Source organism: Sciurus vulgaris, assembly GCF_902686455.1.
Source record: "Sciurus vulgaris genome assembly, chromosome: 7".
NCBI lineage: Eukaryota > Metazoa > Chordata > Mammalia > Rodentia > Sciuridae > Sciurus > Sciurus vulgaris.
Genome location: NC_136467.1, coordinates 47,162,572 through 47,188,744, shown reverse-complemented (window position 1 = coordinate 47,188,744; position 26,173 = coordinate 47,162,572). Strand labels below are relative to the sequence as shown.

Sequence of the window (26,173 nt, the reverse complement as noted above, 5' to 3'; positions counted from 1 at the left end):
TTTACTTAAGCATTCTGGATCCAGGACTTCATAAAGAAAAGTGGTGTATGGACCTGAGGATGAAGCTGAATTGTGTTCACTTCTGGTCAGTGTTGAGGTTCTCTCTCAGTGTCACTAAACACTTGTTAACACTATGATGGGCATCAAGATGATGTTCATTTTCCTCTACAGTCACCAGAGTGCAGTGGCTAGAATCCATATTCCTCAGAGGGCATTCGATCTCACATCTGGTTTTGCCATTTCCTAGTTACATGAATATGAGCAAATTCCTTAGCCAATTTAAGTTTTGGTTTCTACTGCCGTAAAGTCTCAACGATAATTGAGACCAATGATTATTGATAACTTCTTCATAGGATTGGTGTCCTGGATTAAAAGAAATTATTTATTGCCCTTAATCTAGTTCATGGTCTGAGTAACCAAAAAATTTTAACTGCTATTATCAGAAATAAACTTCCTCCTGATCTTTGCTGTGTTTCTCTCTTTCTCAGGGAGATGTTAATCTCTGTGGCTCTGGGTCAAGTGTTATCTCTTCTTATTTGTGGAATTGGCTTGACCAGCAAGTACCTGTCAGAAGATTTCCATGCCAATACACCAGTCTTCCAGAGTTTCCTCAATTACATACTGCTCTTCCTGGTCTATACCACCACCCTAGCCGTCAGACAAGGTAAGCTCCTCAAATCACCAGGAATATGGCTTTTATGTCCACCTAGAAGAATGTGAGCCATGGCTGGATAACTTTTAGTCACTTATGGCATCAGTAAGACAATTCAAAAACCCCAAATCTCATTGTTCTATTTTGCAGTAATACTACAAGTGAAATGAATGAATAAATCACAAAGAAGCATTAGTTGTGTGAATTCAGCAGGAAGTAGCAAATGCAGTATAGGCAGAAATGTGTAGTTGCTCACTATTTGAATTCTGGTTAACATTCCCTGTACCTTAACGTTTCCCTGGAATCAGAATCAGGCCCCATTAAGATCTCCTAAATAATGCTAATCCTGAGGTAGCCAAGAAAAGTGCAAATACAGTTCTTTGGGAAAGTGACATAAGAAAGATATAAATAGTAAACACACACAAGTGTAATAGTAACACAAGGGAGAAGAAAGAAGAGAAACCTACCACTAATGATCAGGCAAGTTGGTAAATTATTTTACACTAAAAATAGTTAAAGTAATAAAACAAATCTATGAATCAATGCAAGAAAAAGTTGTACTTAAAAAAAGCCATTGCAAGAAAAAAAAAAAAAAAAAAAAGAGCAGTTGCAATTGAAAATCCTGAGGAAAGTCCCTCCCCAAATAATAGCCAATGAATAAGAAATATGCATAGAAAAATAAACATTAATGTGTTTAAAGATAATTAAGTACTTTGGGACACATGTATAGCTGTATACATCAGTTCTAAGCTCAATGATTCTGAAACTTTTGTAAAAACTATTCATCAGTATTTAATTTTTACATTTCTTTATTTGGATTTCTGTTCACAATAATATTGCTTCATTACAATTTTTTGGCCAGTACTTGGTTTCATGTTAGAGGAAGAATAATAATGAATAAACTGACACTGAATTAATTTTGAATTTGTTTGAAATATTAGAGAAGCAAATTTTACTAACTTCTCAAAAATTAGTGCTATCAGTGTTTATTTTTTAAAAATTTACCATCAGCAGACATAAGTAGCTTAAGAACAAAGTGTCAGCTAAAACCTCAGCTTACAAAAGTTATAAACATTGACTCTCAGCTATGTTTCCTGAGCATGTTGGAAGCTAATAATTTTGAATGATACAAATGCGTTGTCTAACAGTTATCCCTGCTGTTTTGCAAGTGGTGTTTCAAATCAGGAAAGGACTCCAGTAAGCAAGGACATGGGGGAGGCATATAATTAGCAATGCATGTCTGAGAGACTGTGGGAATGTGTAACTTGGCCATATCAAGAAAAGAGAACTAAGAGCTAAGAGTTGAATATAAAAATCACTTGATGCAAACTTGAATCAACATGAAAAGAATCTAATAATTATTTAGCCCAGTGCAAGGAATATAATTAAGAAGAGTAAGACTAAATGAAGAACAATTTTACAATACTCTAATATTGAAAAAAGAAAATTTCCAATGGAGTGATGAGTGCATCTTCTCTAGTGATTTGAGAACTAAACAGATGGGACTACCAGGTGGTGATGGTGGCTTGTTTTTGGGTTCTCATCCATCTTACCTTTCAGGAGCCCAGAAATTTAACAAAAACCTGCCTCAAGAAAAAAAAAATTATTCTAAAAACCAGGAAGAATATATTCATCAGTTACAGGTAGAAACCACAAAACATCAGAAAACTAAATGTAGACAAAGACCCAAAGTTGTATTATAATACCTGCATAATGTGCCAGCCACCCTGTTATTCCTTTTTATTCTTTCAATACAAGAAATATTATTATCCAGAATTTTACAAATGAGAAAACCAAAGCTTTGATGGCACAGGAACCTGCTCGAGCATATGGCTTAGGAAGTGGCAGAGGCACATCTCAGGCCCAGGTTGTGAAGCTGTGGGACTGCAGGGCCCACGCTGCCTCCCCATGTGACGTTCAGGGGAAGAAGCAGGAAGGACGGAAAAGTCTTCTGAACAAAAATAGAGGTGTTTTTTGTTTTTGTTGTTTTATCTGAATTTCAAAACCTCTAAACAAGAAACCATCCCTGAGGTGTAAGATCTAGTGAGACACAGCAGTGAAGCTAGGAGGAAGTCATAGATCATATGGGGAAAGGGTAAGGCTCAGATAAAAGAGGGACTAATGGAAAGAGACCAAAGACTAGGAGCAGTGAGGTATTTGGAGGCTTTTTGGAAAGGAAGGCTGAGGAGAGGGCCTAAGGAAATTCCATCATCCTTAGGATGGAATCAATTTCTAAAATACCCTCTCTGGAGATTTTCACCATTGCCTCATTATCACTAAATTTGCTGGTATGTCTTTATTTGGGTGTTTACTCAAGAGTGTTTATTTGTTTTAAGCTTCATCTTTAGAATTTTAATAGGCTGGCATTAAGCTAACATCTGGAAATCAACATAGTAATTACATTAATTTTGTCTAGGCTGATTCAGTAGTATGTTCGAAAGACATAACATCTTTTCATTCAGGCACCTCAAGATTTGGGAAGGAATGAAACAGAGAAGAGGCCAGGAAGTCCTGTACATACAAGAGAGGATCTCTCATAGCCAGTTTCTCTTCCTTTTGCAGTGTTGCTCAAGGGTGGAGGGTTAAATCTGAGCAAGGTGCTGGTCTTTATATTTTTCCAAGCACAGATGTCAGCTACTCTGCTGGGCCCCCAAGTTAGTTTGATACCACCTTCAGCCCATAACAGCTAGAAGTTAGACTCAGGAATGTGTTTTTTAAACAAATCTCTATCATGTTTATCATACAGCTTCTAAAAATATGTGATTATCTCATTTGAACACAATGTAATAAATGCAGGAAGTCCTTCAAGAGCAGTAAGCATAGTGTTACCAAGAAAATCTTGCCACAATTTGATTTCGACATTAAGCTGAGTTGTCCCTATCAATTTTGCTTGGAGTCAAAAGACAGATTCCAGTATAAGTTCTGGTATGAAGTTGACTTTTGTACTTACCCTTGATTAATAATTAATCCCTAGAGAAATTTGGGTACTGTCCTTCTTTTTTAGAAAAATTTTTATTGAGTAAATTTTAAGTCTAGTCTTATTCATAATTGGAACCAAGTTTTATTCCAGATGGTTCTGAAATTCAAAAAATGCTTCCTATATATAACAAAGACCTTTAGCAATATAACTCTACAGAAAGAAATATACTTCAAAAATGTAGTTCCATCGACATTGTACCTAGTTTGAAAATTTTGGTAAACTTTAGATTACTATTACTTCAGTAGCTTGATTGTAACCATACTGAGAAGTTATTAGGGAAATGAAAATGTATCCATAAAATATATCAGAAATTCAAACAATTCATGCAGTATAGCCAAAATATGACTAAAGATTATGATCAAGAAAGTATAGTGAGGCTTCTAAAAACTCATATGACAGAAATCTAACTTTTTTTAGATTATTTTCAGCAGTTCTTGATTAAAATATATAGTTGATAATTCAACATCTGTTTGTTCTATGACCATTTTTCTACATCTTTGTCTCTAATTTAGGGAGGTGATGATTGTGGGGAAAAGGCAGGATGCCAAGGGAAAAAAGAAAATACTTTCTGACCTCGTTCTCTTCCTCAAGTCACAGTGGCAGGAAAAAAATGGATATCAGGAATGAACAGAATCAAAAATGATCACGGCTTTTGAATATGCACACCCCGAAAAAGAAATAAAATGTTGCCACCATTGAGCTTCATTAGAGTATAACAATCCCAATATTTCAGGTTCTATAAGTTTTGCTTTTTCATTGAAAGGTATTTTTATAAGTTCTCCCAGTTTTGCATAAAAACAATCTGCCCGTTAAAAGTAATTTGACAACTATTGCATGAATCTTATTTTCCAGTAAATTCTTGTAACAGGCATTATTCGATCTGTTTATTCAATCATTTGTATATTTTTCTGTCAGTATAAAAATGAAATGTCTTAAATTGTACTAAGAGAGCACTCATAAAAATATCTCCATATAGAATCCTTTTTTTTTCCAAAGAAAGAATACCAAAAATTGAACTTCATGTAAGAAATGTTCTTATTTTGAATATTAAATTTCAGAAGGTGGGAACCCTAGAGGTCTAGGTTCCAATTTCAGTTTTAAGAGACTGAAGAAATTAGGTCATTTGGGTATCGCAAGTATTCACTCTCTCCCAGCAACATGTTCCCACCATCCTCCACTCCCCACCTGAAGCACTCAAGTGGGGTACAAGAAATAAGAGATGTATATGAACCTGACAGCTTTGTCTACACACAGCAGCTGAATGCAACTCATGACTAGTTCTTGGCATTTAAAATAAATATTCATCTTATAATTTGTGCCAAAAAGTTTTTTTGCAGGGGACGGTGTTTGGTTTTGGGGGGGGGGTTGGTTTTTTATTTTGTTTAGGTTTTTTTAGGGTGGTGGGGATAGTAGCTGGGTAAGCATTGACCAGAAAGCAACTTTTGCTTCTTCCCACCTAGGACAGGAGGCTTCTAATTTGCTCTCTAGAAATACTACACTTCTTGTAACTACATAGGCTAAATTCTCAATTGCCAACGTTGTAAGATTTAAAATATTGATGTAATTTTAAAATATGGAACTTCATATGAAATTAAATGAGCTTCTCTGAGAATAAAAACAAAGTCTTGGAAGAGTAGGTATCTGGCATTTCCCAGGGTCAGACCCTTGAGTTGCCTCAAGATCTCCCTCCTCGATTCTGAGAAAAACTGCTCTGCCTCTGTGCATCTTTGCCCCTGCTTTTGTTGGTGTTTTAGTGTTTTTTTGTTTGTTTGTTTGTTTGTTTGTTTGGTTGGTTGGTTTTTTTTTTTTTTTTTTTTTTTTTTCCCACTACTGTGACTAAAAGGCCTGACAGGAACAATTTCAGGGGAGGAGGGGAGGAAAAGTTTATTTGGGAGCCCACAGTTTCAGAGGTCTCAGTGAGCTGGCTTCATTCGTTAGGGCTTGAGGTGAGACAGAACATCATGGTGGAGGAGTGTGGCAGAGGGAAGTGGCTCACATGATGATTAGGAAGCAGAAAGAGAGAGAATAAGCTCAACTCACCAAATATACATCCCAAAGTCATGCCCCAGTGACCCACCTCTTCCAGCCACACCCTACCTGCCTTCAGTTACCACTCAGTTAATCCTCCTCAGGGAATTAATTCACTGATTAGGTTAAGGTTCTCATAATCCAAAAATTTCTCCTCTTGCATTTTCTGAAATGAGTTTTTTGGCAATAGCTCACATCCAAATCATAACAGTTGGAATTTTCTTTTTTGATGGTACTGGGAATTGAACCCAGGATCTGGAATTTTCCTTAATGTTTACCATAGGCAATCAAACACCTAAGTTAAAATTGTGAAACAAAGCCAGAATCTAGTGTTTTCTCAGAGCAGAAGCCTGAGCTCTGTTCTTCCTAATTCTTTGGATAATCTTGACTGAATCACTGAAGAGAAAGACCATTAGTGGGTTGGCAGAATAAGAAAGCACTTGGCAAATGTAAATACGGAATTATAACTCCTCTGGGAGTCATGGGGGAAATACTACTGTACTTTACCTAAGTCTGTTGAGATAATATTCATTGGAGCCTCTTAAAAAGTCTCCCTTGTGGGAAATTACTTGGCAACCTTCCATACCTATTTCTTCTCAGGTCACATTTATTTTTACTTCTCAAGTATGATTGGAGAGTTTTAGGCCCCATAGTATGGAAAGATTGCACCTCAGGGATTTCTGAGATGAATCCTGGGTAGATGTTCCATGGAAATTATGCTTGTGAGGAACAACAGGTTTGGAATTAGAATGTCACACATATCATGCTGGGAAATTGGTAGAGAAAAATCACAAGAGAAAATCAGAATCTATGTCTAGCAAAGCAGACTGGCAACATACACAACAACTGGGACTCTTGTATACTGTTGGTGGGAAAGCAAAATGGTAACATTGCTTTGGAAATGGCTTGGCATTTGCTTGTAAAGTTAATACTCTTGCTGTGTGACCCAACAGTTGCATTCTTCTAGAAGAAATGAAAGCAATGTCCACACAGAGAAGTATGTGGTAATGCCCATTGCTGCTTTATTCGTGGTTGCCCAAACTCTAAACAACTCAAGTGCCTATTAACTTGTGAAAAGATCAGGAAAAAGTGATAAATTCACAAAATGAAGAACCACTCTCCAATAAAAAGGAATATGCTACTGACATATGCAACAATATGGACTGTTTTTGAAAACATTAAACTAAGTGTAAGAAGCCAGAAAATAAAAACTTGTATGTAATTGTATATTGCGTAGTTACATGATATTCTGGAAAATGCAAAATTGAAAGGACAGAAAAATAGATCAGTGGTTGCCAGAGCCTAGGGGTAGTGAGAAACTGCAATGGGGCACCAAAGGAACTTTGGAAGCAATGGCCATGTTCTATATATCTCAATTACTGTAGAGGTTACATGACTATATACATTTGTCAAGAGTCTTCAAACTATACACTTAAAGGTGGTGAATTTTATCATATCTGAATTATACTTTAATGCATCTGACCAAAGGGAAAAAAAGAGAGAAAATTGATGGACTGTCCACTATAACTCTGTGATTACCTTGATGGAGTAAATACATTGTTGGGACACAGCTTCTAATATGTAACTACTTTTTTTCAGTCATTTTCATATATTATAAAATGTCATTTGAAGTATCTGCCTTCATTGTGGCATCTTTTAGACTACAAGAATGAGTATAGTTTCCCAGAAAAATGTACCTACTCCAACTCCAACAGACTTGCTAGTGTTACATGATTCATCAAGCTCATGATTCATCCAACAATGCAAAACACACACATTCCGTATGTAGACAGTGCTTACAGGGAAATCTGCATCAAATCAAACCTTCTATAGTCTTAACCAAACTTACTATCCAATATTGTGTGTTCCATTTATGCTAATGTATTTGAATCTCAAATATAGTGATACCTTATGCAGAACTCTCAGTGTTACTTGGTGTAACAAATGACTTTCAGATTAAAAGAAATTGGTATGAATATGCAACACCATCTTCTCCTTTGAATGAATCCTCATATAAACTCACATACACATCAGATCCCCCATCATTCCCCATGACAAATACTTCATTAGTGAATGCCCTTCCTATTCCTTCGTTCTCAAGAGCATGTAAGCTGTGGGGAGGGGTTGTCTCCCTGTTTTATCTGGAGTTCATGTTGACTGTTAATTCTGGAAATCTTTAAGCATTCATCTACCCATGCTGAGAGCTGGCACCGAGCAATACTCATTCCTGGCACGAAGCTCCAGTGTTCATGTGGGAGATTGAAGGGTGGTTACAAGATGATAACTGTATTGCCTGAAGCAGATAAGTCCCCTTCTGCCAAAATAGTGCTTTGTATGTAATTAGTGTAAAAATTCAGAGGAATAGAGTTTATCCTTCCAATCATCTTTCTCATTAAAAAAGAATCATAATGGAGGAACAAAGCCATTCCTGCAGTGAATTGAATTGCTTTCCCTAGTTTTCATTAAATCAAAGACTCAGCAGTTAGGCATCTTGCAAGACACTATTGCAGTCTGCTGCATGAGATCTGCAGAAGAAAAAAAATGAAGCAAATGGTTTTTTTCTTCAATGATTAGAATTGTATTATGTTTATCTTTAGATCTGTGTTCTCTGCCTATGCATTTTGTGAATGTTTGATTTCATGGTTTTCCATTCGTGAGATTTTTGAGACTGGGAAGAGTGAAAGAAATCACTGATATAATTATTTTTCTAGTGCATGACTAATTCTATGATGCATAAGGCCAACACCCCTCTCCCAGGGTATAGAGTGGGGTCTTCCTGGCTGAAAATGCCAAGCCAAGGGACAAATAGGCACTCAGAACCTTTGCTCAGAAGCCAGAACTACCCTCTGACTTTTAAGCATAACTGCTCCGAATGGTCCAATGAGTTGTAGGTAGGGAAGAGAAAGTTGCCAAGAAAAGAGGTGAGAGGACAATTACGTAGGCTAGTGCTTGCCCCAGATGAGCATTTTTTTTTTCCTACTGGTTTGATTAGAGCTGTGAAATCCTAAGGCAAAATTCTTTCCCACTTTTTTTTTCTCCGTCTTGATTGTGCATATATGTTTCCAATCTCTTCTGTTTCCTCTCTTCACCCAGACTTTTCCTTCTCACACAGTCTTAACTGACAGACAAATGTGGGGGTGAGAGAGACAAATGGGAAGATAAACATTCCATTCTCTTGACCTGGGGGAAGGAATGTCATTACAAATCTAGACAAAGGAGAAAAAATCCAGATTTAGTTCAAGGTGTATCTGCAGATAACCACTCCAAATCACCATTATTCTTTACTTAAGAAAAGTCTTGGTACACAAGGATACCCAATAAAGTATGCTTTGAACTAAGCTTGAGTACCTTCTTTCCAGTGTGTTTTCTCTTTCAGATCATTCACAGAATGCATCTGTGAACGATATCCAACAGAACACACACGCAGAAAGTAAAGCAGCTTCAGAGCAGCTGGGAAAATCAAATTCCCATTTGGCCTGCTGACCAAGGCATATGCCAGCTGGAAAAGTTGGGGGGGGGGGGCAGGGAGGAGCCAGAATAGGATGGCATTTCTGTCCCTGAAAATTTCTAGCAAGGATTCAGTTATTGGGGCTAAGGACAATAGATGCTTTGGAAGACCCCATCATGACAATCATAGAACTCTTTAGATACATTCTAACAGGAAGAATCAAGTCACTATTTTATAATCAAAATTCAATCTCTTCATCAATGACTTGGAATAGTCCATGAAGAACACATCCCTCTTAAGGCCATTTTGGTAGATATCACAATAAGATATCTATAAGCAGAGTTCTAGCCTTACTGTTGAGCTTCTCCAAAGAACTATCCTTGGATGAGTTCCTTACAAGAATGCTTGCTCCCATTTTTTGACAGTGTAAGAATATTCTATTTCAAAGTATAAAAATAAACTTAGGTTGGGGAAAGAAAAAATAAATAAAAATAATCCAAAATGATAACCACCTGCAAAATTCTCTATAGGACAAAGTACTGGGGGCTACATAGCCAGAGGAGTGGTCACGTGTCACCCTGCCCCTGAGATGTGGGAAGGCCATGTGTCATAGATCATGGGGCTCTTACTCAGCCTTCGTTGGGCAGGAGGAGCATGCTGCAGACAGACTGAATGGAATGCTGAGGCCTTACCACGTTCAAATAGCAGCCTCTCCACCCACAGGCACATTTCAACTTTTGGCTTAAGTGAATGTCATTTGCTGAGGTCGAAATTTCCAGCTGTGCAGTGTTAAATTCAGAACCATTATAGCAGAGCTTTAAGCAAGCTATTGATTTTAAACTTTTGTTGGACTGAAAAACCAAGTTAGATCATTCAGAAGCAAGCAAAGAACTCAACATCTAAAAATAAAGTTAAGAGACTTGGTAGATACTTCCTTTAACAAAGAAAATGTGTGGGCATAGCTTATGTAAGTGACATAAATGTAGACATCTCTGCACTGTTAAAAATTGTACGTTATTTACTACATGGAAACTTACTAGCTCTTGGCTCCTGATTTCTGTTTTGACCTTAGTTATGTTGAGTAATTTGGATACCTGAGAAAACTCATTGATAAATGTGATCCTGTACTGAGAGTGTCTCTTAACTGAGGGTGTCAAGCTTGTATACAAGTTAAGGACGCAACCCTTCCCCAGAGGGGTTTGTGGTTTTAATCCTACCTGTGATTGCCTACAGAACCTTCCAGACAGCTCCAATGTGAGTACTTCTTATTCAAATTTCTCTTATATAAATTTCAGTCCTCTACGTTCCTCAGTCACACATTTCTTAATTCATGCATTCACTTGGTCATTATTCATTTATTCACCAAATGCTTTCAGAATGCCTTCATCTGTCAGACACTGTGCTACTAGATGTGAAAGATACCTGCCTGAGTAAGACAGTCTCCCTCCTTCTGCCCATATCAAGCTTACAGAAGAGGAGGAGTGACAAGTAAAGAATCACTGTGCCTACAAGCGTGTTAATCCCAAGGCTTCCCTTCCCCTTATCTCCACCAAACCTTCACTGCAAAAGCACTTATTTCTCCTCTGTCATTTACTCCACCACTCTTCCCCATACACCCTAAGGCCTCCCTTTCCCAGTTATTCACAGAAGAGAAATTCATTTTAAGCACTTAAAATCAACATGTTACTGTCTGTTGACCTCCCTTTGATAGTGCACATGCCCTTTGCACCAGGATCCTGACTTGGCATTAAGAACAGCTGCATTTGTTCTCCAGTGTCTCCATCACCTGCCCACCACCACTCACTCCCTGGGAGAATACTACACAGACATCACTCTCCTACTTGCTTTAGAATTAGCTAAGGAGACTTCTTGACTGCTAGACTTCTATGAGCTAGACCAATTGGCTAGTTTCGGGATTTGTAATGACCTCCAAGACCCTCAAAGGACTCCCTTTCCTTACCAGTGTTTGTTTATATACATGGTCTACATTATCTTGTCTGATTTAAGTAACCCCTCTATGTAAAGGCAAGTACTCTTTTACTTTGGGGGCTTTACCCTTTAAAGATAAAGGGTAAAGGTAATTAGCCTGTCTACTTGAGGAAAGAGGCCCTCTTCTTGTGACTTGGGAATGTCCCTTCAGCACTTTCTGTTGTATTGAATCTTAGCCCCTGCCAAATTTCTAACAATCCCCGTGAAATAGTAGAAATCATAATAACCATATGTTAGAGAGAGAAAAGTGACCAAGTAAAATCACAGTGGGATTATCAAGGTTCATTGGCTTTATCCCAGTATCTGACAGAATAGAAAGACTTCCAATCACTCACTGGAGCCATTAGCATCTGCTGAGGCACAGGAAGGGACAACAAATTACCATCCTCTGGCACTTGGCCAACCAGCTTGACTTATTTTCCTAATACATAGAATGAACCACTCAGCCAATGGTCATCATATCTTTCAGAGTATCAGGCTATCATTTTGTGGCAGAAGAGCAAATTAGTGATGCCTTGATAGCAGGATCACAATATGCACAATTTCTAGTAAAACTAATTTTTTCCAGAAAGTAGCACAGATAATATCATCAAATGTAGCAATGATTACAATACCTCTAAGAAGCCTTTGTGGCATCTTTTTAATTTTACCAAAATCCTTGATTATGGCTTCACCTGAAAGCCAGAAAAGTGTATCTTCTTTTAGCAAGGATACCTCCAACCACATTATCCTATGTATCTTTTCAACCTCCCATGTTGACATTTAACACACTCAACAAACTGACTTAGATAATCTGCATCATCTCTGGGGTGGAAGTTTAATTTGCATGTAGAATATATTTACTCATGGAGACAAAGTTGTTTTCAGTTAGATTTCACAAACATCTGTTGAACACAGTGGATGCCCAATGCTATATGAGTCTCTTACAGGGACTTCTCTATTCCCTTCAACTCTAGCCCTGCCCTAAGCTAAGCCATTCTCACCTCTCACTCTACCAGGGCTACCACATCCAAAATGTTCTCTATCTCTGATGCCTGTTGCAACTCATCACAATAGCCCTCTTTTAAAAGTTTATTTGCTCTAAATCCAAGTTCACTAATAACTAGGCACGGGTGATCATGCAAATCCTTTGTTTATGATTCTGATTGAAATCAGTATTTTAAAACAACAGTTGAAGAGGAACTGGTTTATAAAAAGTGATTATTTTCGATATCCATTGAAATCAACATGTACTTCTCTGTGTCATCCTGTGAACAAAAATAGTCTTTTAACAAGGACTCAAAGAAACTCAAAATCAAGGTATTAAAATGTTGCTATTCCTGCTTTCTAATTAGCCTGTCTACTTGAGGAAAAGAGGCCAAACATTTAATATGTTAATTTTATTCTCTGAATAGGGTCTTTTCTCAAATGCAAGCCAAGTTACCTTGTACTTTAGAGTGGGAGAGACTAATCCTAAAGCAAAAAAATTAAAGTTCATATTTTAGGTGCTAACTTCATAAGAAATAACTTTAGTTGATATTACACTCTACATGCAACCTTATCACTAACCCCCTTTCAACTCTTAGTGTAGAACTGCCAATTAAAATCAATTTGATTGTGAGTTAAAATAAATTGAAGACCTTAATAATGAAACTTCTGATTAAATATCTTTGTTGAACTGTTTCTAAGATAGATGCTTTTATAGACACTGCCAAATACAGGGAAGAACCCACGGAGAGCCAAGAGCCTCTGAGATGATTTTGAGGTGATAAAGTTATAACCATCTCTAAAATATATTTTCATTTTTTAAACCACTCAAGGAACACCTCAGTGTAAACATTGCTTATGTAAATATAAGCATTTTAAGTACATAAATAATAACAAAATTAAAAAGTGATAGTGCTTCTCATCTGCCACATAAATCCCACTCTCCAAAGGAAATCTTTGTAAAAGTGTTGCTACTCATCTTTCATGGCATTTTTTGATGCATTTTCACTTATAGTTATGCTGTGTTTTTTATATAAGTGCTAGAAACTATACAAGTTGTTGTATAGTATGCTTTTTCACTGCCTAATAGATCCTGGAAAAATTTCTATCTCAGTACAGGTATATTAATTATAGGTTTTCATTGCTACAATAGTATTGAAAAGACCCAAATTAGTGTGTTACAAGTTGTTTCCAATTTTGAATAATACCATCTATTTTATAAGAAACATTCTTATAAATCTCTTTGAACACATCTGAGACTATCTCATAGTTTAGGTTTCTAAAAACTGAAATGCTGGGTCAAAGATCATTCTACATATTGATAAATATCACCAGATTCTCCCCACCTATTCTCTAATACCCAAAAAGGCATACCAATTTAAAAGTCTGCTAATAGTATTTAATAGAACCTCTTTACCCATTTCTTTATCACCACTGGATATTATTAATTTTCTGTTATTCTGAAAGGTGAAAAATATCTCATCACAAATTTCATATCCTTAATTACTGGTGAAATGTGTATCCATTCATGTTTATTGGCTGTTTAGTTAGCTTTTCTGCTGTTTTGACTTAAAGACTGGACCAGAACAACTATAGAGGAGGAAAAGTTTATTTAGGGGCTCATGGTTTCAGAGTTCTCAGTACGAAAGAGGCTGGCTCCATCCCTCAGGGCTCAAAGTGAGGCAGCACACCATGGTGGAAGAGTATGGCAGAGGGAAGCAGCTCACATGGTGATCAGGAAGCAGAAAGAGGTCTCCACTTGCCAGATAAAAATATATACCCCAAAGCCATGCCCCAATTCCCACCTCCTCAAGCCACACCCTACCACTTTAGTTAACACTAAGTTAATCCCTATCATGAAATTAATTCACTGATTGGGTTAAGACTCTTACAACCCAAATCATTTCTACACCAAACCTTCTTGCCTTGTTTCACACGTGAGCTTTTGGGGGTTACCACATCTAAACCATCACACTGGCAAAGTTAAATAACTTTCAAATCCTGAAATAAATGTATGCAGTGATAATGATCCCTTGCACAGTTTGTTCTTGGTGTAAGAGTGTGTCCCAGCTCCCTTCCTTTTTTCTTTGCTCAGTTTCTTATTTTCATTTCCTCATGAATTAATTCAAAGAAGGAAAAACAAATGAGCCTTGTGATACCTTCCTCTGGAGGAATACCACTGCCAGAGCACTGGATAATATTGGAATTTATGCCATCAATAAACCTTTTATGGTAGTGAAATTAGTAGGGCTATTAATACTACCCAAGCCCAGCTTTCTTTATTGCTGTAAACACAGCTTGTGATCATATAAATGACATCAGTAATAATCCTATAGGGTGTCATGTAAACCAGAACACTTGAGTGAGTTTAGGACCTAATCAGAATCTCTATTATTTGTTTTGTTTTGTTTTGTTTCTTTTTTTCTTAGAAAGCAGAGTATGAGAGAAGACCACTGGGTATTTTTCAACATTTGAATTTCAGATTCTAGGAGAAGCTTACTGGTGTTAAATGGAAAGAATGAATTGGAGAGGGATAGAGGAATTTTAGCCATATCAGTGCAGGGTTATGACCCTCAGAAAAATGTGTCCCTTCTGTTTCTATAGCTCACTTATATATGGTTGTATGCACTCTTGTGCCTCTTTTATAGTTGAATTTTAAAAATAGGGTGAATTTATTATATATTCTCATATCTTCAAAAAATAATGAATGTGGCATATATTTGCTTTCAGGAATCCCAAACTGTGTAAATTAGCATCCTGGTTTAGAAGAATTTTGTGGAAATCAGTACAGCAAAATTATATTCAAGAATGGTCTCTACTATGTTTCTTCCTTTAGCAGATCACCTTAATATCTCCATGGTTCAGATTTTCTCTTTCAGTAAATGGGAATGCCTGTCAAAAACTACTTATTAATCTATATTTATCACTTTATGTGCTCAGAGATACAAATTTATAACTGCTGGTTTCATTAAAATGTTCATCTCTTTGATGATATCGGTATGTGATTTTTGGGGGATGACAATTTACTGAGCTATATCTCTGAATAAAACTGGTATATTATAAGATGAGTAAGATTTTCTGAAACAACAGGTTAAAAAGTCTGTTGATTCAATTTGAATAAATAGTGATAGAAAAGAGCACAATTAAATGAGAGAAATAGTGCACAATGAACTTGTTTAATGTTATGACCACACTGAACTATTTCAAGTACCACCCAACAAAGAAAGAGAAAGGAAATGAGGATACACGACACAGTAGATCATCTTTTAAATCCCACAATAATTCTATATGTTATTTTACAAATGAAGAAACTAAGGTCAGAGAGGTTAACTAACTTATCAAGTTATTTATTGCTCTCTTTAGTATATAGTAAGTCACAAAAGATTGTCACTCTATTCTAACAACTAAAAGAAGCCTGATAAGCTATAAAATTATAGTTTCTCTGAACCCATCTATTTAATCATCTTTTTTTGCTGCTGTAATCAAAGGATCTGACAAGAGCAATTAGAGGAAGAAAAGTTTATTTGGGGGCTCATGGTTTCAGAGATCTCAGTCCATAGACAGCTGGCTCCAAACTTTTGGGAGATGAACATTATGGTAGAAGTGTGTAACGAAGGAAAGCAGTGAGGAACATGGCACCCAGGAAGCAGAAAGAGCTCAACAAGAACAAAATATAAACCCCTAAGGTCCACCTCCTGCAACCAGACGCTACCTGCCTACAGTTACCATTCAGTTAATCCCTATCAGAGAATTAAGGCACTGATTAGGTTAAGGCTCTCATAACCCAATCATTTCACTCTAACCCTTCTTGCATTATCTCACACATGAGCTTTTGAGGGACACCTCACATTTAAACCAAAACACCATCAGAAAACTAGGGAGTATAGAAAAATCAATGTGAAAAACCCAACAAATTTCCAACACAAGAGAAAACATCCATGGCTTTTCTCATCTGTGGTCCATGAAAAAAGAATGAATCAATCTGAGGCATGTGAAGTCTCCCTCCCTGAGTGCTTGGCAGCCATCCTCGGAAGGTGTAGGTAATTGTATAGGAAATCAGAGACATGAATTTGAGACATTCTAGATTTTCAGCTGCCAAGGCAAGATCAGAGAACTAAGAAAAATTCTTCTGAGACATTTTAGGGAGAGGGAGACTTCCATAGGTGCAGAAAACTGGAAAGCAAAGAGAGTTCCCCAGCAACCTGAATAAGTCAGCTAACTGTAAAGCAAGATACATATTTAATGATTCAGAAAGCTGGTAACTTAGCTATAAAGTACAAAAGGATCTCCAGAACTACAGCAGTAATCAGACTCCACACCTGAAGAATAAATGCTGCTTCTTCCCTCAAAATACTTGAAAGCTGTGGTGAACTAAGTCAAACTAAGGTCACAGAGAAGGTCAGTTTCACTAACCACATTGACTCAGTCCTCAAAGAAGACTGATACAAGAAAAAGGACAAGCCCATTTTTTGAAGTGCATATTATTATTTCAATCTCTACCATTCTTTTATTCTAAATGTCTCTAGATACAAGAAAATAAATCTAGGTATACAAAGAAGCAAGAAAATATGATGTATGGTCAAGAGAGAAAGTAATCAATAGAAGTAGACCTAGAGATACCAAGGATGTTAGAGTTATCAGAAAATCATCAGACTTTATAACTGTGATAGAAATATTGGATACTATTAAAGATTGACAACATTCATGAAGAAATGGAGAATTTCCCCAGAGACCAAGAAACTGTATTAAAAGTAGTCAAATCAGAAAGTTGGAAATAAAAAGCATAGTGAGAGAAATGAAGAATGTAGGACTCAGTAGAGGAAAGAATTTGAGAACTTGAAGGTAGGTCAAAACAAAGTATCACACCAAAACGTAAAATGAAATGGGAGCATAGGAAGAAAAATAGAAGAGAATATCCAATATATGTGGGACAATAGGAAATGATCCAACACATATGCAATTGGACTTCCAGAAGAAAAGGAGAGAAACAATGGAACAGGATAAATGTTTGAAGAGATAATCGCTGAGAACTTCAAATTAATTCAGAGGCATCACACAGATCCCAAGCAGGAGAAATGCAAAGAAATCACACCTGTGTATAACATAGTCGACCTGCTAAAAACCAAAAGAAAGAAAACCTTGAAAGCATCAAAAGAAAGTGATACCTTACATAGAGAAAGATACTTTTCATCAGAAGCAGTAGCGATAGCAAGACAATATAACATTTTTCAAAGGGCTGGGAAGGAAAAAAACAACACTGTCATAATATAAATCTAAGTATTTAAAGTATCCTTTAAGATAACTTCAGATATCTTTACAATAAAATGCCAGAAGAAAAAAAGCACAATCATAATATAAATCTTAAAGCAGTTTATCTTAAAGATATCTGAAGATATCTTAAAGGATACTTCAATTTTTTATAGATTTATATTATAACTGTTTTATTTTTCTCTAAGCAGTTTAAAAATGTTATATTACCTTTTTTTCTCTACTGCTTCTCATGAGAAATAATTTTTTAAAGGCATAGTGATACACACCTGTAATTCCTGCAGCTCAGGAGGCTGAGGCAGAAGTATGACAAGTTCAAGGCCTGCCCAGATATAAAAAATAAAAAGGACTTGGGATAACTCAGGGATTCAATCCCTTGATAACAACCCTACAATCCACCCTCCACACATACACAATGTAGCCGTTAGGAGACAAGGTAAAAGTCAGCTAGTAGGACACAGAGCCAAAATTTGAACCAAAGCTCCAGAAATAAGATTATTTCATATATCCTGTTCAGCCATGCCTATATCTTATTGCACTTGTGGTAAATTAGCACATGTCTTCTGCAATGCTAGTCCTTAAGTTTTTTCTAGTACATGAACCCAGAATATTTCTACCACTGAGCTATAATACCCCCAGGTCAATAATTTTACTTTTTATTTATTTCATTTTATTTTATTCTTTCTTTTCTTTCTGGTACTAAGAATTGAACCCAAGGGTGCTTAACCACTAGGCCATATTCCTAGCCCTTTTGTATCTTTTATTTAGAGACAGGGTCTTGCTGAATTGCTTAGGGTCTCACTAAGTTGCTGAGGCTGGCTTTGAACTCACAATCCTCCTACTTCAGCCTCCTGAGCTGCTAGGATTACAGGCATGCACCACTGCACCTGGCTCATTTTTTAGTTTTTTTGAGAAAAAGTCTAAGTAGCCCAAGCTGGCCTTGAACTTATTCCTGCTGTAACCTTCTGAGTTGCTAGGATCACAGAGTTGACACACAGCACCCAACTGCCCATATGATTTGATTTTGCCCCCCTCAAATACTGTTTTTCCCTGTGAATTGTGGAGTTTTGTTTGTTTGTTTGTTATGTTTTTGTGGCTAGGGATTGAACCCAGGACCTCCTGTGTGCTAGGCAACCATTCTACCTCTGAGCTACATCCCAGTCCTACCCTCTTCTTTTCTTATTTTACTTCAAGACAATTGTCCAGGCTGCCCTCCAACTTGCAATCCTTCTACCTTGGCCTCCTAAACAGCGGGGATTGCAGGCATGTGCCACTGCATCCAGCTAAATGTTTAATTTCCACAACTCATTTTTATTATAAGAATAATGACCTTATTTAAAAATTCAATCATTAAAGAAGCATAGAGAATGCAGCAAAGCCACCATTTCTCACTTCCTACAGATTTGAATTGGCAAATTGGAAATGAGAGAAAAGCTCCACTTTCCTTGACCTCATTTCTCAGACTGGGATGTGAAAAGTCATAGTGAGATTACTTTTCAGTCCTTCCGTGTTAGGGAAAATCCTAACTGAGCAATCACAATAAAAAATTCAATCCTTTAAATATGCAGATTTAGCATTTCTATTTCTTTCTAACTCAAGGAAAAGCATCAGAAAGAGTAAAATACTCTAACATATCACAGTGATGCTAGGATAATTAATTGGTTTATAAAAGAAGGCAAAAAGTTTTATGTGGTTTCCTGATACCAAGTTTCATTTGGTATCTGATGTTCTATAAACATCATGTCATGACTCTAGTGTTTTCAATGTTAGTTACGTTAACCAGCCTGCTCATCACAAAACCCATCCTTACAGGCTTACTACATTAACTACAAATATTGTTGGAAGTTCTAAGAATTAACATTTTCACTGTGTATTCAACAGCAACATCTTGAGGCAGCAGATGACAAGTCATACCTGAAAGGTCAGGAAAGGAGCCTTGTTTTGACTAAGCATTTGAGAAAGTATCTGTTGTGGCTACATCATTCCCAGTTTTCTGATCTAATTTCAGGCAGAACCAGAGGTGGAAAATAGTTTTCTTGCTTATAATGAGACTGATTTTAGAGTAGGAAAAAAAAAAAAAGTATTGGTGAAGACTGTAAGAGTCACCTACTCCAATTGCATAGTCTCTACTTCTACAGTACCCAGGCTGGAATCTCAGAGTAGACTTAAGTATTTTGAACTCACATATTCCAAAGAGATGCATCCCGTCCTTCAGTAGCTCTGACCATTAAATTTCTTCCTTGTATGTCTTTCCTGTTAGCTGATGTCCAACATCCTAAATCTATTTCTATGGAATCCATAAAATATTAAATTACTCCTTTATAAAATGGGCACTGAAATATTTGAAGGTAAACCTATGCACACTTTTCTTTTTAAGCTAAACATCTCCAGTCTTTCAGAAGTCGTCCACTCTCTATTTTTATTGCCGTTCTCTCCACGTCTTCCATCTAGTCCCTTTGAGAGAGAAGTGCCTTCTTCTCTACTATAGTCAGAGGTTCAGAGTGGGAGGAAACTGAACACTTCCCTCTTAACTCTTTCTAATGTTACATTCTTATTTATACAGTTTAAACTTTCACTTGCTTTTTTTTCTCCAGTCACAATTCATTGCACCTAAATAATCCCAAATGAAAAAATGATTTATTTTCTTACATGTTCCTATCTTCTCATTGTAGGAAAGCATTTTCCCAAGTAGCTAACTCTATATCTGTTAGCTTGTTATTTTTTTCTGATACCTGACCAGAATTCCTTCCATGATATTACAAACTCACTTCTTCCTAGCAATCTTTTGTATGCTTCAAAGTCACCTTAAGTCTCATGAAATCACCAAAAGCTTTCCATCTTTAAGAATACTGCACATTTTTTAAAGCTTTCTTGATGGGTCCTATTTTCTATGCCTCTCAGAGCTTTCCTTGCATACCTCCAGACTCACTTTGATCTCTTCACACACTCTAAAAATGTGAGACTCTAAATTAGATACTGTTAAATATATTATAACTGACAGAACTTCATCTTTTCTGAGCAAGTCTCCCTATCCTTTTGCTATCTTAGGCAATTTTTGTTTTGTATTTCTTCTACTAAATCAAAACTTACTTGAATTGTTACGAAAGTAAAGGCAACAATTCCATTCATTTACCCTACAGTTGAGGAATTCCCTTCCTGCTCCATGGAATAGTTCTTGAGTTCTTGTGTGTTTCATCATAAAAATACTGAGAATTAAAAGAATGGCTTGAATTTCTTTAAGAATCTCCTCCTGTGGCAAGGTGTAGTGGCATATGCCTGTAGTCCCAGATGCTGGAGAGTCTAAGATAGGAGGATCACAAAACCCCTTCTAAAAAAAAGAAAAAAGAAAAAACAAGGGAAGAATTTCCTTTCAAGTTTAAGAGAGAACATATCAGAACCTTGAACAGGGGTTAATTTCTGTTTTAGTCTGGTCCAGCCTTTTATTATTCCCCTAAACTCTCATCACTGATCTGTGACAGATGGTTATGAATTGCAGAGATTCATTACTTTTTTTAATAACTAATATTCATAATTTAAGTAGAATATTCTTCAATCATAATTCCATTGTTCCAGGAAATGATTTTTTTTTTAAGTTTGCCACTGTAGGTTTCAAGTCACTTTGGACTCTACCAAAGTCCCGTGAACTCTGAAAACAACGTCTGCCAACATAGGAATGTTTCGTCATTGCCTTAGTGTGAGGGAACCACCGTCATATAGGCTGCACTGATCTTTGGAAAGAAGGAAATGTCTAGGTTCGGTGCTGCCTGTAAATCCATTCCCCTTTCCTCTTTGTTTCTTTGCTTCCTGTGTCACACATTAATAAACGTCCTTTTGGTGAAGAAGATGCTGAATTATCTCATGCTCACTTTTATGAGGTTAGATGGTCTCCTAATACAGCAGCTTTCCCAACCTTGCCACTCAAGTAACCCCCAAATGGGAAACCACAGCTAGATTTCCACCACTGCTCCCTGTTCCTTTGGTTCAGATTACTAGGATGTCTATACCCCTAAATATGAACACATCCTGGAGCTTGGTGATTTGCACTTTTGACCATTCCTTGAAAGATGCCAACTCTTCTGTTTCCCTTACCTTTCTTTTCTCCACCTAGAATGTAGTTCTTACTTCCTCTTCCATACCTTTCTTGTTAGAGTGTCTTGTTTTTAGGGCACAGCTATTTGCCCATGTGTGTGGGAAGAACTTGTATTCTACAGCTGCTTTTAAACTGTTCTTATATGCTTTTATTTTTGTACTCAATTCAGCTGACCATCCTATTTACAAGAACTTTTTTTTTTTTTTTTTTTTTGGTAAATGATATTTTTAAAATTAAAAGTGAATTTTAGCATATTTTATCTTTTTCACATTTTTATTGTTATATTTATACATAATGATGGGATTTGTTCCTACATATTCATATGTAAATGCAATATGGCAATATACTTTGGCCAGTATCACTTCCCAGCCCTTGAACCCTTTCCTCTACTGATCTCCCTTTGATTTTCATGAGATCTGCCCCCACCTTTCTTTTCCTTTTTTCTCTCTAGCTTCTACATAGGAGAGAAAATATATGACATATTGTATCTTTCTGAGAACTATTACTTATTATTTGCTTTTAAGGGTACAGAAATCACAAGTAGGTTAAGAAGCATAGTGTGAATAAAGCCAAGGCACCTTTCTTATTCCACTAAACCTTGGGTATGGAGAAAACTCCCTTCACTGAGCCTCAGGGAAGACCCCGCTCCTAACCACAGTCAACTAAAGAAGATTGACAGCATCTATAAAGAAACACAGTCTCAGGACAGATGTAAGATTTATCCCAAAGATAACTCTCATCTTTATTTTCAGGATATTTTAGTACCTCCGAGAGTAGATTTGTCCATTAAAACCCCAGGTCTGTGACTCACATACAATCAGATTCACCCAGGGAGGTTTTACTGCTCAGTCTCTGAAAACTAGCTTAGACAATAGCAAAATAGTTTTCAATATTCTCTTTAAGCATATTTTTATGGGAAGATACAACAAAAAGTCAATGCTCTCATTTTAAAAAACTAATGAAGACTTTTTAATGCAGATGACATTTAACTAAATTGATTTGTCTCTTTTCTTAATAAAGATTAATTATTTCTCTTAGTTAAATCTGGGGACTAAGCAGAAGCTGACTGGAGCCATGGTTGCCTCAGGAGATTTGGGGACAGAAGCTTGGCTATGCTTATCTTCTATATTTGTCAGAGTTCTCCAGAGAAACAGAACCAATAAGAGATTATAAATGTAGAATGAGAAATTGGCTCACATGATTATGGAGGCTGAGAAGTCCCATGATATGCCATCTGCAAACTGAAGAACTAGAAAATTTAGTGATATAAGTCATCCTAGTCTAAAAGCCTGAGAACAGGGGAAAGAGGGGATAGAGTCCAAAGACCTGAAAACTAGGAGGCCCAATGTATAAGGGTGGGAAAAGATGGATGCCCTTGTTCTAGGAGACAGAAAAAATAAACCCACCCTTCCTCTACCTTTTTGTTCTATCTGGGCCATCAACTCCTTGGGTGATGCTCAACCACACTGATGAAGTCAGTCTTCTTTACTCAGTTTACTGAGTAGACAAAATACTTTTGTCTTCCAGAAATACCAGGTTAGACACACTCATAAATAATGTTTTACTAGGTATCTGGTTATCTGTTAGCCTGGTCAAGTTAAGACATGAAATTAACCATCACAGAATTCTAACTTTTGGTGCTGTTGTTTATAATATAGGATATAGGTTCAGAGATGCCCTCCCTAGCGCAGCATCCATAGGATTGTGGGGGAAATATTTTTAAGGCCCCTTTTAAAGCATAACTGACTTTGTAAGAAAATTATGGAAATTAGTGGAGGCCAGACACAAGATACAGGCCAACAACTTGCTCTGATATGGTTTTCTAAACTATGTGTAGCTAGCTGTTGCTGGTGGTCTAGAACCTGGAATTTAGCAGTCACCAATATGGCATTCAGAAGGAAAAGCCAGAACACAATATATATGGACTGTAGAACCAGAGACCTGGAGTAAATCCAGCAAGGCCAAGGGAAGCCCTCTCAGCAGATGAACTAGAATGAAGTCTGTCCCACAGGAGAGAAGATGGGGACAGTGTCTGTCTGGACTTTGATCTGCCTAGAGCAGAATCAATAGGAAAAATAAAAATCTCCCCTGAGAATTTCTGACCATAAATTCACATGTATGCATATATGGGACCTGAAATCATAATGTTTATATAAATTCTGAAGATTGAGGCTAAAATTTAATTTTAAATTGTCTCAGACTGGTAGTTTCCCTAGGTATTTGCCATAAACAATTACAGATCCTCTGGTGGGATGCATTTTAAATTAAAATCTCATCGATTGAGTTCTCAGAAATATCAACTAAGCTGCTATTTTTTTAATGTCAAACAAACCATGGAACACCATTAGTAAAATCTAACATACCAAGATGCTATAGAAGCAAACCTGCAAAGATTACAGGTTGCCAAATAAGAATGTAAAGTACATATATTTAAAAAACTAAAAGAGGGTGTCCATTGTATGACAAGGGAGATCATCAAACATTGACCAGGTAAACCTAAAAACAAACAAACAACAACAAAACAAATAAGATCTCTACAAATGGAAAAACATGATAATTGAAATTAGATAGCCAATGTAGAGATTAATTAACATATGATTCCACTAAAGACAGAATTAGTAAAATGAAATTTATTTCTTATGTTTCAGTTTATATGTAGCCCAAGAAGATGAAAATATGAAACAGAAGTTCATTGACATGGAGAATGATAATGTATACCATGAACTTAGATTCTGAAAAGAGATTATAGAGAAAATGGGAAAGAGGCATTGAAGAGAAAATGGCAACAAGATTTCCAGAATTAATAAAAGACCCAAAAAAAAAAAGTCTAGTGAGTACCAAACAAGATAACAAAAATAAAACCACACCTGGATACATTATAATAAAACTGCAGCCCACCAAAGAAAAGATCAAAAATACAACAAGAGATAGAAACTACCTACAAACATAGACAAAGAGTGAGCACAATCACATCTAAAAATTAGTGTAACAGTGCAAACAAAGCCTAAGTTACCTATATGACAATTATCCTTTTCAAGCGGAAATACACTAAAGATACACCTAAAATGAAAAGGTTTTAAAAATGGAAAAAAGATGAAGCACTTTTGGAGAAGCACTAAACAAAAAGAGAACTACTATAGAAATATTTGCAAAAAAAATACTTAAGACAAAAACATTACTCTTGAGAAGATTTACTACCTATTTATTGAAGGTTTAGTTAATTGAAAGTTAATCTTAAGCCTATATGTACCTAGTAATATGGATTCCAAATAGATAAAATAAAATTAGCCCATCAAAGTGGGAGATTTTTAAGTGACTCTCAATAATGATAGATCAAGAAATACTGTAAAATGTACTTGTTAATTTTGTTTTTTAAAGAAATTACCTTTGACTGGAATGATACTTCCTATTATGTCTTTATTTTATAATTCATTATTTTCTCCATTTATCCTTTATTATCTCCTTACTTATTCTTCTTTAGGCTTAAGAAATTTAATAGAGTACAGAATAAACCCAAGGCATTAATAAACCCAAGCATGGAAAAGCAATTTAAACATAATTAAGAGGAATGGATGTAAGGCTGCTATATTATTCATTGTTATGAAATGACATTATTGTTTTCACATTCTCTCTCCCCCCCCCTCACGCACACATACACACACACACACACACACACACACACATAATATATACTATGTACAAAAACTTTTGTAACACAATTATAGTTTCATAGACTTAACAAAGACCTATAATGTAAAATAACCTTGATAGTACATTTTCATAACCAAATTTAATCCTTAAAGACTCTCCTAATAAAACTTAAAGAGTTCTCATGATTCCTCCCTTCAAATGAATAAATTAAAGCCTATTATTGTTTTTTAGAAAGATTCATCCTGGATTTCTCTTTAGTCTGACAAGAAAATGTTAAGCACCTCTTTCAAAAATCTGTTTTCAAAATAAGAAAAACTGTATGGCTCAGATTGCTGTCATCCATTATGGTAACTCTAGATGTCTTGAAATACCACCAGCAGAACTTTATTTTCTGAGACTTACTAGGTGGTTTTGAAACCCATGACACATAAAAAAATGATTGCATAGCATGTCTGTGTTTTGCAGTCACAATTTAAAATTCCACTCTTCAAAGTTAAGGTTAAAGGTGAATTCCACCTGGATGATTTAGAGCCATTATTGATGACAAAGGGCAAAACTTCTCCTGATGCTAAGACATGCACAGAAGAGGAAAAAAGGACTTCTCAGAGAAAAATTGCATAAAACCCATGAAGTGACAACACCAAGAGTAGAGCTCAATACTCAAAAGCAGCCATCAAGAAACAGCCTTTTCAAATTATATCCTTGGAATGCAAAGCATGAACTTCCCAGAAAGCTCTTGTTACCTAGAATACCAAGCTAGTTAATTCAAGAAAATCTAACTTAGCTAGAGATGCTGTCCTGAGGTAGGGCTCAGTAGATCCAAAATGTACAGTTGACCCTGCAATTAATATTAGCAGATATGTGTTGCAAATTATTATAAACCCTGCCATACTTTTCTACTGTTTCTTTTCTTTGTGTTTTTTAAACCATTTATTTGAATTCCTCTTTCTCAGCAAGCATACAGGTATTCTCTAATTTTTGACTTCTCAATCATTTCCCTAGTCTTTTTGTATTGGGAATGAGAAAAGTTTGTCTCTATCTCCTCTATCTTGAAACAGTGGATGTGTCAGCAAAGAATTTTATTCAATTGCTAGTGGACCA

The 26,173-nt window shown here is 36.3% G+C and overlaps 1 protein-coding gene across 2 annotated transcripts in view; it reads left to right on the top strand.

The window, feature by feature from the left end:
• The window catches only part of SLC35F1 (solute carrier family 35 member F1), a 377,466-nt gene that overhangs the window by 230,763 nt on the left and 120,530 nt on the right, over positions 1 to 26,173 (top strand). For both annotated transcript variants that reach the window (XM_079149022.1, XM_079149023.1), the window contains one exon: positions 489 to 664. In XM_079149022.1, the coding sequence (XP_079005148.1) occupies positions 489 to 664 (176 nt within the window). The remainder of the gene's footprint in view (positions 1 to 488; positions 665 to 26,173) is intronic.